Source organism: Zeus faber (assembly GCF_960531495.2).
Source record: "Zeus faber genome assembly, chromosome: 22".
NCBI classification, from domain to species: Eukaryota; Metazoa; Chordata; class Actinopteri; order Zeiformes; family Zeidae; genus Zeus; species Zeus faber.
The window spans coordinates 5825483-5838419 of record NC_137209.1 but is presented as its reverse complement, the minus strand read 5'-3'; the positions used below and the strand labels follow the sequence as shown (position 1 = coordinate 5838419).

The window sequence follows — 12937 nt, the reverse complement described above, 5'->3', positions numbered from 1 at the left end:
ATTTCCTTTTTGCAGCAGACTGTCATAACACTGTGACATCATCCACCCTCAAAAGAGATTCAATACATTGCTGAAAATGTTTCACCACATTTGGGATTATTTCAACTTGTGTGTCTGAATTGTATTGTCTGGCATCTAATTGCCAATAATGTCTGCCTCGCCAAAGAGATTGTAACATCTTATTATTTTAATATCTTTCGTCCAGTCTTGATTGAAGAGTTCAACTCTCCAAGGGCGGCGATGTCCTGTGGCCACGCTGTCACCCCAATGTCTCTCACCAATTGGTGTAAGAGGTTGATTGACGAGGTAGGCCGCAGGAAGTGACATCACAGGGCAGACAATGTTGATGCATTAAGATTGGGAAAATTAGCTAATAATACGAATAATAATAATTTCCCCTTTTCTCCGGTGTTCTAGGGGAATACAAAATTTTCCTGTCCTCTAACGAAGAACAATGCCAACTGTAACGCGGAATGGTCTTACATAGAGGTCCGCAAGATGGCAGCCCTGACTGCTGCAGAATGTATGTACTTTGAAGAAACCATGGCTCACAACGCTACCAAGCAATACGATGATCTCAAAACAGTGAGTAATCCTTAAATACTGCTGCGTTGGTTCTCTCTTTTCATTCGTAAAAGTCGCCTGTGTCTCACTCCTGCTTGTATCTTTTGCTTCTCCAACACCCCATCCAACCCCAGTGTCCAGGTTGCCAGTCACTGGTGTTGAGGAAGGACCCCTCCAAACTGGCCGTCCGCTGCACGTTCTGCACCGTCCAAAGAAAGAAGGCTTACGACTTCTGTTGGCAGTGCCAGAGGGAGTGGAAAGGTCCCGGTCCGACCTCCGACCGCTGTGCCCATGAGCGCTGCAACAACTATGAGTTAGACATCCTGGGAACCTGCAAAGACGTGGTTTTTGAAAAGGTCAAGAATGTCAGCGGCTGCCCCTCCGTTCGGGCCTGTCCCACCTGCGGTTGCAGGGTGGAGCACGACGGCACTCGCTGCAAAAACATCACCTGTAGCAGGTGCAAGGTGGAGTTTTGTTTTGTGTGCCTGAAAATCACTACAGAGTGTAAGAAATCAGGTCCGTATTCATATTTCGGGCCCTGCACCGCTGGTGTAGCTCCCAGGCAAACCTTCATACCCGTGTGGCAGAAAAAGTAACGTAACAATTATGTTACTACACTCTAACAACTATGTAACTACACTCTAACAACTCTGCTGAGTGTTGTTTGGCTTCTTTCGAGAGTCAGTTTCTCTTTCTTCCTTTATTTTCAGAACAGTGAATGGAAGCTTTTGTTGTGCCATTAAAAAATGGCAATTGCCGCCTGTTAAATTCTCTAATAAATTTTGAGACGATTGATTGATTTTGAGACGCGGTTTGAAACTGAAATTGTCTGAGGTTGAGAAATGGGGCTTGTCCATCAAGTGTCTTAAAGTGCAATAACTGTTCATGATCACCAAAGGAATACTCATTTACACACGTTACATTTACCTGGCCACCTTTCAATACTGTTTACCACCACACGCAGATATCCTTGATACTGAGCATCAAAACAAAAGTGAAACAAAAATCATGTTTAAATAGTTAGTACAGTGTGACCGCCCAAAAGTCAGTTATTGATGGTTTTTGATCAATAAGTCATTTATTAATCTCACTTGCTGGTTAAATTTGGTTTATTGCAACAATGAAGGTATGGATGTATCTGGTAAAAGCGTTCTGTGCTACTTATTGGAATAAAAAGCAAGTGTCATGGAAACGCCCTAGGGTTTACAGGTTCGTAGGGGTGTGTATTTCATAAAGCCACCCTTTAACTTCTCAGCGTCACTAGAGTTTCGCAGCAAAAACAACATCTACCTGGACTAGCCATTCCTGCTGGAAGCTCCAGCCATAAAGAACCAGACACAATGATCCGACACTTGACGGTTCTAGAACATCAAGGGTTTGTAACTAGGACAGAGAAGATTTATGGACACCCTGGAGGAAAGTCCACCGAGTGAAAGGTCTGAGCTCTCTGCACAAACCGGAAGGAAGCCCCAAAGCTCCACAAGGCTTCTCACTGCCACCACTACCTACAAGGCTTCCTTAAGGTTACCACGACTAGAGCAACAAGACACTTCCACCAACTAGTCCATAAAACACACAGGATGAGCTAAACAGAGCTGTCAAAAACACAAGAGTTTAAACATTAGTCACAAGCTCAACAGCACCAGCCCAGCAAACGGCTTAGTCACTGAAAAGGCCAGCAGCACTGGTAGATATTTGACTTTTTGTGGAGAAATTACATGAACCCAATTTGATAGATCGGACACTTTGTATCTTCTAATGATCAGGTTCAATGTCACTATCAGTTGATATACATTTTTTAAATTATTCAAATAATAAATGTTATTCACGTGTAGCAGTGGTATTCAAACTGTGGGGCACCACCCCCTAGTGGGACGCGGAGGAATTGCGAGTGTGGTACCGGGAAGATGAAAGATTAAAACAAAAAGTTGGCCTTTAATATACCTTTGAAACACTGATTTGACATGACTGATTACAATTCATGAAATACGTTTTTTCAAATTTTCTCAATCTAATAGAATAATAATTTCTTCATTTCACCTTTTTTTCATTAGTTGTGCAACTTCCTGCCCCATTTAGTCTGTGTGAATAGGCAACAACAGCCAGAAACGTATGTTACTGCTCCACCTGGTTTACTATGAGCTACGTCGTGTGGGACGCGTTACTTTTTTCGGGGGGCGGGGGGCTTCAAGTCCTTGAAATCCTATGAAGGCGGGCTCGGCAAAAGAAAATAAAAAGTTTGAATACCACCGAATAGCATAAAATGATGGTGACATTTGGTAATCCGTAAAAACAATTATAGTGATTCCTCATCGGAGGTTAAACCCAAAGCAACATCTTCAATCATAGACTATATGCATTGGAAAGACCGAGCTCAGAACATCTACATTCGTTTCTCAATGGAAACTAATACAAGTAGTAAGTTAAACACATTACATAGCAAGGGCGGAGTCACGTCATTTACAGTAAGGAGCGCAGGGCTGGAACCTTTAGCGCGTCAGTGCGTTAATCCTCCTGCGCTGATCGCAGAAGGAACTGTGTCAATACATCCCAGCGGAGGAAGGAAGATGTCAAGGCAAAAGTGCTATGACCGCCGCGACAAAACCCTGACGTTTGTCGACGGAGAAGACCAACTGGACTGTGAGTGAGATCATTTGTTTGTGGGGAAAATATATATTATTATCATTTCATATTTAAATGGTTTCCATACAAACAATCATGACGTCAGGTCCCGTGTTGATCAAGGGAATCGGCCCAAACTGCGGTAAGATCTTCAGAGCGACGCCAATCGGACACAAATTTTAGGAGTAGGAGTAAAATATATTTCATTTCATATAAAGTTAATGAGAATAATAAAGTTACTTCTTCAACACTCGGCTGTAGTGGCTGCCGCTTCCTCCTGTGCACTTTCTCCAGAAACGGAATTGTACGCTTTTTCTTTTGTGTTTTACATTACTTACCATTAATGATCATTTAGGCCAGTGATTTTCAAACCATTTTTAGTAGTTCAAGTTCTAGAGATTATTTGGCACATATATATACATACGGTCATACATATATGCAGTGAAATGTAATGACACCCGGTATTTACGCATAATAAACTCTATAAGCTCTAAAAATACTAAAAATACTAAAATGTGCGTAATCGACACAAGGTGTACACCCTCTTAGATCTTCTTTTTAACTGATCACCCCCTACACTGGTAACGAGAGAAAAACAGTAATTAAAATAAATGATGTGCTGTATGCGCGTCGTATGTGTTCTTTTTCCAATATTTTTACCATTTTTTTATTTAATTTTAGGAGTACCCCCTGCTGTAACACACAGTGCCGCGAGAGGGACGACTACTCCCATTTGAGAAACACTGATTTGGCTCCGTCGACACAGCCCATCCCATTGCCTTTACAGTGCTGACGACATTTAAAAAAATGATAATAATGAAATAGAAAAATATTCATTTATCGCTCAACATGAAGGAAATAAAAACAAGTGCTTTCATGCAAATCGCTGCTTTTCCTTAAATGTGTCACAGTTTGATATGTTAAGCTCATTGCACCATCAGCGACTACAATAACAGAGGACCATGATATTTCCTTTTTGCAGCAGACTGTCGTAACACTGTGACATCATTGACCCTCAAAAGAGATTCAATACATTGCTGAAAATGTTTCACCCCATTTGTGTTTATTTCAACTTGTGTGTCTCTGAATTGTATTCTCTGGCATCGAATTGCCAATAATGTCTGCCTCGCCAAAGAGATTGTAACATCCATATCATTGGAAGAACAGGGATAGGGAATAATTCTCATGCAGCCTATACCTTTTGTCCAGTCTTGATGGAAGAGTTCAACTCTCCGAGGGCGGCGATGTCCTGTGGCCACGCTGTCACCCCAATGTCTCTCACCAATTGGTGTAAGAGGTTGATTGACGAGGTAGGCCGCAGGAAGTGACATCACAGGGCACGGGAGGGGGGGGCACACTGTGAATGTAGATGCATTAAGATTGGGAAAATGAGCTGTAACCGTGATAATCACTATAAGTTGCAAAAGATGATTGAGAAAGCCCATTCTTTATAGATCAAGTATTTCCCTTTTTCTCCGGTTTTCTAGGGGAATACAAAGTTTTCCTGTCCTCTAACGAAGAACAATGCCAACTGTAACGCGGAATGGTCTTACATGGAGGTCCGCAAGATGGCAGCCCTGACTGCTGCAGAATGTGTGTACTTTGAAGAAACCATGGCTAAAAATGCCACCAAGCAATACAATGATCTCAAAGCAGTGAGTAATCCTTAAATACTGATGCGTTGGTTCTCTCTTTTCATTCGTAAAAGTCGCCTGTGTCTCACTCCTGCTTGTATCTTTTGCTTCTCCAACACCCCATCCAACCCCAGTGTCCAGGTTGCCAGTCACTGGTGTTGAGGAAGGACCCCTCCAAACTGGCCGTCCGCTGCACGTTCTGCACCGTCCAAAGAAAGAAGGCTTACGACTTCTGTTGGCAGTGCCAGAGGGAGTGGAAAGGTCCCGGTCCGACCTCCGACCGCTGTGCCCATGAGCGCTGCAACAACTATGAGTTAGACATCCTGGGAACCTGCAAAGACGTGGTTTTTGAAATGGTCAAGAATGTCAGCGGCTGCCCCTCCGTTCGGGCCTGTCCCACCTGCGGTTGCAGGGTGGAGCACGACGGCACTGGCTGCAAAAACATCACCTGTAGCAGGTGCAAGGTGGAGTTTTGTTTTGTATGCCTGAAAATCACCACAGAGTGTAAGAAATCAGGTCCGTATTCTTATACCGGGACCTGCACCGCTGGTGTAGCTCCCAGGCAAACCTTCATACCCGTGTGGCAGAAAAAGTAACGTAACAATTATGTTACTACACTCTTACAACTATGTAACTACACTCTAACAACTCTGCTGAGTGTTGTTTGGCTTCTTTCGAGAGTCACAGTTTCACAGACATCCCTGTGACCCGCTTGTATCTTTCTGTCAATGCTTCTTGCTTTCTTCCTTTATTTTAAGAACAGTGAATGTAAGATTTTGTTGTGCTATAAAAAAAAATGGCAATTGCCGCCTGTTCAATTCTCTAATAAATTTTGAGACGATTGAATAATTTGAGACGCGGTTTGAAACTGAGATTGTCTGAGGTTGAGAAATGGGGCTTGTCCATCGAGTGTCTTAAAGTGCAATAACCGTACATGATCACCAAAAGTATACTCATTTACATGCGTTTACATTTACCTGGCCACCTTGCAATACAGTTTACCACCACACGCAGATATCCTTGATACTGAGCATCAAAACAAAAGTAAAACCAAAATTGTTGTTCAAATAGTTAGTACGTTGTGACCGCCCAAAGGTCAGTTTTTGATGGACTTTTGATCAATAAGTCATTTATTAATCTCACTTGCTGGTTAAATTTGGTTTATTGCAACAATGAAGGTATGGATGTATCTGGTAAAAGCGTTCTGTGCTACTTATTGGAATAAAAAGCAAGTGTCATGGAAACGCCCTGGGGTTTACAGGTTTGTAGAGGTGTGTATTTCATAAAGCCACCCTTTAACTTCTCAGCGTCACTAGCGTTTCACAGCAAAAACAACATCTACCTGGACTAGCACTTCCTGCTGGAAGCTCCAGCCATAAAGAACCAGACACAATGATCCGACACTTGACGGTTCTAGAACAACAAGGGTTTGTCACTAGGACAGAGAAGATTTATGGACACCCTGGAGGAAAGTCCACCGAGTGAAAGGTCTGAGCTCTCTGCACAAACCGGAAGGAAGCCCCAAAGCTCCACAAGGCTTCTCACTGCCACCACTACCTACAAGGCTTCCTTAAGGTTACCACGACTAGAGCAACAAGACACTTCCACCAACTAGTCCATAAAACACACAGGATGAGCTAAACAGAGCTGTCAAAAACACAAGAGTTTAAACATTAGTCACAAGCTCAACAGCACCAGCCCAGCAAACGGCTTAGTCACTGAAAAGGCCAGCAGCACTGGTAGATATTTGACTTTTTGTGGAGAAATTACATGAACCCAATTTGATAGATCGGACACTTTGTATCTTCTAATGATCAGGTTCAATGTCACTATCAGTTGATATACATTTTTTAAATTATTCAAATAATAAATGTGATTCACGTGTAGCAGTGGTATTCAAACTGTGGGGCACCACCCCCTAGTGGGACGCGGAGGAATTGCGAGTGTGGTACCGGGAAGATGAAAGATTAAAACAAAAAGTTGGCCTTTAATATACCTTTGAAACACTGATTTGACATGACTGATTACAATTCATGAAATACGTTTTTTCAAATTTTCTCAATCTAATAGAATAATAATTTCTTCATTTCACCTTTTTTTCATTAGTTGTGCAACTTCCTGCCCCATTTAGTCTGTGTGAATAGGCAAGAACAGCCAGAAACGTATGTTACTGCTCCACCTGGTTTACTATGAACTACGTCGTGTGGGACGCTTTCCTTTTTTCGGGGGGCGGGGGGCTTCAGTCCTTGAAATCCTATGAAGGCGGGCTCGGCAAAAGAAAATAAAAAGTTTGAATACCACCGAATAGCATAAAATGATGGTGACATTTGGTAATCCGTAAAAACAATTATCGTGATTCCTCATCGGAGGTTAAACCCAGAGCAACATCTTCAATCATAGACTATATGCATTGGAAAGACCGAGCTGAGAACATCTACATTCGTTTCTCAATGGAAACTAATACAAGTAGTAAGTGAAACACATTACATAGCAAGGGCGGAGTCACGTCATTTACAGTAAGGAGCGCAGGGCTGGAACCTTTAGCGCGTCAGTGCGTTAATCCTCCTGCGCTGATCGCAGAAGGAACTGTGTCAATACATCCCAGCGGAGGAAGGAAGATGTCAAGGCAAAAGTGCTATGACCGCCGCGACAAAACCCTGACGTTTGTCGACGGAGAAGACCAACTGGACTGTGAGTGAGATCATTTGTTTGTGGGGAAAATATATATGATTATCATTTCATATTTAAATGGTTTCCATACAAACAATCATGACGTCAGGTCCCGTGTTGATCAAGGGAATCGGCCCAAACTGCGGTAAGATCTTCAGAGCGACGTCAATCGGACACAAATTTTAGGAGTAGGAGTAAAATATATTTCATTTCATATAAAGTTAATGAGAATAATAAAGTTACTTCTTTAACACTCGGCTGTAGTGGCTGCCGCTTCCTCCTGTGCACTTTCTCCAGAAACGGAATTGTACGCTTTTTCTTCTGTGTTTTACATTACTTACCATTAATGATCATTTAGGCCAGTGATTTTCAAACCATTTTTAGTAGTTCAAGTTCTAGAGATTATTTGGCACATATATATACATACGGTCATACATATATGCAGTGAAATGTAATGACACCCGGTATTTACGCATAATAAACTCTATAAGCTCTAAAAATACTAAAAATACTAAAATGTGCGTAATCGACACAAGGTGTACACCCTCTTAGATCTTCTTTTTAACTGATCACCCCCTACACTGGTAACGAGAGAAAAACAGTAATTAAAATAAATGATGTGCTGTATGCGCGTCGTATGTGTTCTTTTTCCAATATTTTTACCATTTTTTTATTTAATTTTAGGAGTACCCCCTGCTGTAACACACAGTGCCGCGAGAGGTACGACTACTCCCATTTGAGAAACACTGATTTGGCTCCGTCGACACAGCCCATCCCATTGCCTTTACAGTGCTGACGACATTTAAAAAAATGATAATAATGAAATAGAAAAATATTCATTTATCGCTCAACATGAAGGAAATAAAAACAAGTGCTTTCATGCAAATCGCTGCTTTTCCTTAAATGTGTCACAGTTTGATATGTTAAGCTCATTGCACCATCAGCGACTACAATAACAGAGGACCATGATATTTCCTTTTTGCAGCAGACTGTCGTAACACTGTGACATCATTGACCCTCAAAAGAGATTCAATACATTGCTGAAAATGTTTCACCCCATTTGTGTTTATTTCAACTTGTGTGTCTCTGAATTGTATTCTCTGGCATCGAATTGCCAATAATGTCTGCCTCGCCAAAGAGATTGTAACATCCATATCATTGGAAGAACAGGGATAGGGAATAATTCTCATGCAGCCTATACCTTTTGTCCAGTCTTGATGGAAGAGTTCAACTCTCCGAGGGCGGCGATGTCCTGTGGCCACGCTGTCACCCCAATGTCTCTCACCAATTGGTGTAAGAGGTTGATTGACGAGGTAGGCCGCAGGAAGTGACATCACAGGGCACGGGAGGGGGGGGCACACTGTGAATGTAGATGCATTAAGATTGGGAAAATGAGCTGTAACCGTGATAATCACTATAAGTTGCAAAAGATGATTGAGAAAGCCCATTCTTTATAGATCAAGTATTTCCCTTTTTCTCCGGTTTTCTAGGGGAATACAAAGTTTTCCTGTCCTCTAACGAAGAACAATGCCAACTGTAACGCGGAATGGTCTTACATGGAGGTCCGCAAGATGGCAGCCCTGACTGCTGCAGAATGTATGTACTTTGAAGAAACCATGGCTAAAAATGCCACCAAGCAATACAATGATCTCAAAGCAGTGAGTAATCCTTAAATACTGATGCGTTGGTTCTCTCTTTTCATTCGTAAAAGTCGCCTGTGTCTCACTCCTGCTTGTATCTTTTGCTTCTCCAACACCCCATCCAACCCCAGTGTCCAGGTTGCCAGTCACTGGTGTTGAGGAAGGACCCCTCCAAACTGGCCGTCCGCTGCACGTTCTGCACCGTCCAAAGAAAGAAGGCTTACGACTTCTGTTGGCAGTGCCAGAGGGAGTGGAAAGGTCCCGGTCCGACCTCCGACCGCTGTGCCCATGAGCGCTGCAACAACTATGAGTTAGACATCCTGGGAACCTGCAAAGACGTGGTTTTTGAAATGGTCAAGAATGTCAGCGGCTGCCCCTCCGTTCGGGCCTGTCCCACCTGCGGTTGCAGGGTGGAGCACGACGGCACTGGCTGCAAAAACATCACCTGTAGCAGGTGCAAGGTGGAGTTTTGTTTTGTATGCCTGAAAATCACCACAGAGTGTAAGAAATCAGGTCCGTATTCTTATACCGGGACCTGCACCGCTGGTGTAGCTCCCAGGCAAACCTTCATACCCGTGTGGCAGAAAAAGTAACGTAACAATTATGTTACTACACTCTTACAACTATGTAACTACACTCTAACAACTCTGCTGAGTGTTGTTTGGCTTCTTTCGAGAGTCACAGTTTCACAGACATCCCTGTGACCCGCTTGTATCTTTCTGTCAATGCTTCTTGCTTTCTTCCTTTATTTTAAGAACAGTGAATGTAAGATTTTGTTGTGCTATAAAAAAAAATGGCAATTGCCGCCTGTTCAATTCTCTAATAAATTTTGAGACGATTGAATAATTTGAGACGCGGTTTGAAACTGAGATTGTCTGAGGTTGAGAAATGGGGCTTGTCCATCGAGTGTCTTAAAGTGCAATAACCGTACATGATCACCAAAAGTATACTCATTTACATGCGTTTACATTTACCTGGCCACCTTGCAATACAGTTTACCACCACACGCAGATATCCTTGATACTGAGCATCAAAACAAAAGTAAAACCAAAATTGTTGTTCAAATAGTTAGTACGTTGTGACCGCCCAAAGGTCAGTTTTTGATGGACTTTTGATCAATAAGTCATTTATTAATCTCACTTGCTGGTTAAATTTGGTTTATTGCAACAATGAAGGTATGGATGTATCTGGTAAAAGCGTTCTGTGCTACTTATTGGAATAAAAAGCAAGTGTCATGGAAACGCCCTGGGGTTTACAGGTTTGTAGAGGTGTGTATTTCATAAAGCCACCCTTTAACTTCTCAGCGTCACTAGCGTTTCACAGCAAAAACAACATCTACCTGGACTAGCACTTCCTGCTGGAAGCTCCAGCCATAAAGAACCAGACACAATGATCCGACACTTGACGGTTCTAGAACATCAAGGGTTTGTAACTAGGACAGAGAAGATTTATGGACACCCTGGAGGAAAGTCCACCGAGTGAAAGGTCTGAGCTCTCTGCACAAACCGGAAGGAAGCCCCAAAGCTCCACAAGGCTTCTCACTGCCACCACTACCTACAAGGCTTCCTTAAGGTTACCACGACTAGAGCAACAAGACACTTCCACCAACTAGTCCATAAAACACACAGGATGAGCTAAACAGAGCTGTCAAAAACACAAGAGTTTAAACATTAGTCACAAGCTCAACAGCACCAGCCCAGCAAACGGCTTAGTCACTGAAAAGGCCAGCAGCACTGGTAGATATTTGACTTTTTGTGGAGAAATTACATGAACCCAATTTGATAGATCGGACACTTTGTATCTTCTAATGATCAGGTTCAATGTCACTATCAGTTGATATACATTTTTTAAATTATTCAAATAATAAATGTGATTCACGTGTAGCAGTGGTATTCAAACTGTGGGGCACCACCCCCTAGTGGGACGCGGAGGAATTGCGAGTGTGGTACCGGGAAGATGAAAGATTAAAACAAAAAGTTGGCCTTTAATATACCTTTGAAACACTGATTTGACATGACTGATTACAATTCATGAAATACGTTTTTTCAAATTTTCTCAATCTAATAGAATAATAATTTCTTCATTTCACCTTTTTTTCATTAGTTGTGCAACTTCCTGCCCCATTTAGTCTGTGTGAATAGGCAAGAACAGCCAGAAACGTATGTTACTGCTCCACCTGGTTTACTATGAGCTACGTCGTGTGGGACGCGTTACTTTTTTCGGGGGGCGGGGGGCTTCAGTCGTTGAAATCCTATGAAGGCGGGCTCGGCAAAAGAAAATAAAAAGTTTGAATACCACTGAATAGCATAAAATGATGGTGACATTTGGTAATCCGTAAAAACAATTATAGTGATTCCTCATTGGAGGTTAAACCCATTAAGTTAAACACATTACAACACTGTGACATCATCGACCCTCAAAAGAGATTCAATACATTGCTGGAAATGTTTCACCACATTTGTGATTATTTCAACTTGTGTGTCTCTGAATTGTATTCTCTGGCATCGAATTGCCAATAATGTCTGCCTCGCCAAAGAGATTGTAACATCCATATCATTGGAAGAACAGGGATAGGGAATAATTCTCATGCAGCCTATACCTTTTGTCCAGTCTTGATGGAAGAGTTCAACTCTCCGAGGGCGGCGATGTCCTGTGGCCACGCTGTCACCCCAATGTCTCTCACCAATTGGTGTAAGAGGTTGATTGACGAGGTAGGCCGCAGGAAGTGACATCACACAGTGGGTAATGTAGATGCATTAAGATTGGGAAAATGAGAAGTAACTTTCTCCCAACTGGAACGCGGAATGGTCTTACATGGAGGTCCGCAAGATGGCAGCCCTGACTGCTGCAGAATGTATGTACTTTGAAGAAACCATGGCTCACAACGCCACCAAGCAATACAGTGATCTCAAAACAGTGAGTAATCCTTAAATACTGGTGCGTTGGTTCTCTCTTTTTATTCATAAAAATTGTCTGTGTCTCACTCCCGGTTCTATTTTTTGCTTCTCCAACACCCCATCCAACCCCAGTGTCCAGGTTGCCAGTCACTGGTGTTGAGGAAGGACCCCTCCAAACTGGCCGTCCGCTGCACGTTCTGCACCGTCCAAAGAAAGAAGGCTTACGACTTCTGTTGGCAGTGCCAGAGGGAGTGGAAAGGTCTCGTGGAGGAAGGAGATTAAAATGGGAGCAATGAAGGAAGAGCCAGAAACACTTGATAGTGTTAGGACAGAGACGGGGGATGGAGCAGTGGGCAGCGTTAAAGACAAGAAGGCAGGAGGTCTCGTGGAAATGCCTTCCAGAGAAGGTGACTCTTCCTTGGGAGCCGTCCGCCCCGAGGAAGGCCACGTAGACGCAGATCAGGACGAGGGAATCAGACCGCCGGCCGACCTCAGACAGAGCTCAGACAAGGATAAGGAGGAGAGTAGAGGTGGAGTAAATGACGTGAGGGTAGATAAAGAGGAGGGCAGTGAGGATGAGCAGACAAAGGTGGAGTCAAATGAAGCCGTGGCGATGAAGCCGCAGGTGGAGCATAGCAAAGTAGACCTAAAGGAAGCTCAGGGGAAGACTGGAGATGTGTGCTGCAAAGAGTCGGAGGGAATTTAGACAGAGACCAGATGTGACAATGTCAAGGAAGGAACTGAAGGCGGTGCAACTAAAGGAGGAAGGTCATTCATTGTGGTGCGTAAGGAGGAGGAGGAAAGATACGCCCGGATGGTGTGAAGGAAACCAGTGTTCAAGAGACAGAAATAGCTCTCATGAAAATACCGAGTGAAGAGGAGGCTGCAAAGGGAGGGAGAGAAAGTGTGA

General features: G+C 43.1%; 3 protein-coding genes across 3 annotated transcripts in view; all 3 read left to right on the top strand.

Moving 5' to 3' along the window:
* LOC307247264 (uncharacterized protein) overlaps positions 1-1209 on the top strand; it is a 2293-nt gene extending 1084 nt beyond the window's left edge. The window contains exons 2-4 of the mRNA XM_080023376.1: positions 206-306; positions 418-585; positions 699-1209. Coding sequence (XP_079879502.1) covers positions 206-306; positions 418-585; positions 699-1160 — 731 coding nt within the window. The 3' untranslated portion in view covers positions 1161-1209. The remainder of the gene's footprint in view (positions 1-205; positions 307-417; positions 586-698) is intronic.
* Positions 1210-3132: 1923 nt separating this feature from the next.
* On the top strand, positions 3133-5609 carry LOC307246821 (uncharacterized protein). The gene is made up of 4 exons (XM_080022845.1): positions 3133-3204; positions 4396-4496; positions 4674-4841; positions 4955-5609. The coding sequence occupies exons 2-4, from the start codon at positions 4401-4403 to the stop codon at positions 5414-5416; spliced, it is 726 nt and encodes a 241-aa protein (XP_079878971.1). The 5' UTR covers positions 3133-3204; positions 4396-4400; the 3' UTR covers positions 5417-5609.
* A 1776-nt stretch (positions 5610-7385) lies between these two features.
* On the top strand, positions 7386-9916 carry LOC307247376 (uncharacterized protein). Its single transcript, XM_080023530.1, has 4 exons — positions 7386-7511; positions 8703-8803; positions 8981-9148; positions 9262-9916. The coding sequence occupies exons 1-4, from the start codon at positions 7439-7441 to the stop codon at positions 9721-9723; spliced, it is 804 nt and encodes a 267-aa protein (XP_079879656.1). The 5' UTR covers positions 7386-7438; the 3' UTR covers positions 9724-9916.
* The last annotated feature ends 3021 nt before the right edge of the window (positions 9917-12937 follow it).

What these genes read in the sequence shown, in the direction of transcription:
- LOC307246821 (XM_080022845.1), top strand. Translation starts at nt 4,401, where the DNA reads ATGGAAGAGTTCAACTCTCCGAGGGCGGCGATGTCCTGTGGCCACGCT. An exon ending in GTAAGAGGTTGATTGACGAG is followed by an intron (nt 4,497 to 4,673) that starts GTAGGCCGCAGG and finishes CCGGTTTTCTAG; the next exon opens with GGGAATACAAAGTTTTCCTG. An exon ending in AATACAATGATCTCAAAGCA is followed by an intron (nt 4,842 to 4,954) that starts GTGAGTAATCCT and finishes ATCCAACCCCAG; the next exon opens with TGTCCAGGTTGCCAGTCACT.
- LOC307247376 (XM_080023530.1), top strand. Translation starts at nt 7,439, where the DNA reads ATGTCAAGGCAAAAGTGCTATGACCGCCGCGACAAAACCCTGACGTTT. An exon ending in GTAAGAGGTTGATTGACGAG is followed by an intron (nt 8,804 to 8,980) that starts GTAGGCCGCAGG and finishes CCGGTTTTCTAG; the next exon opens with GGGAATACAAAGTTTTCCTG. An exon ending in AATACAATGATCTCAAAGCA is followed by an intron (nt 9,149 to 9,261) that starts GTGAGTAATCCT and finishes ATCCAACCCCAG; the next exon opens with TGTCCAGGTTGCCAGTCACT.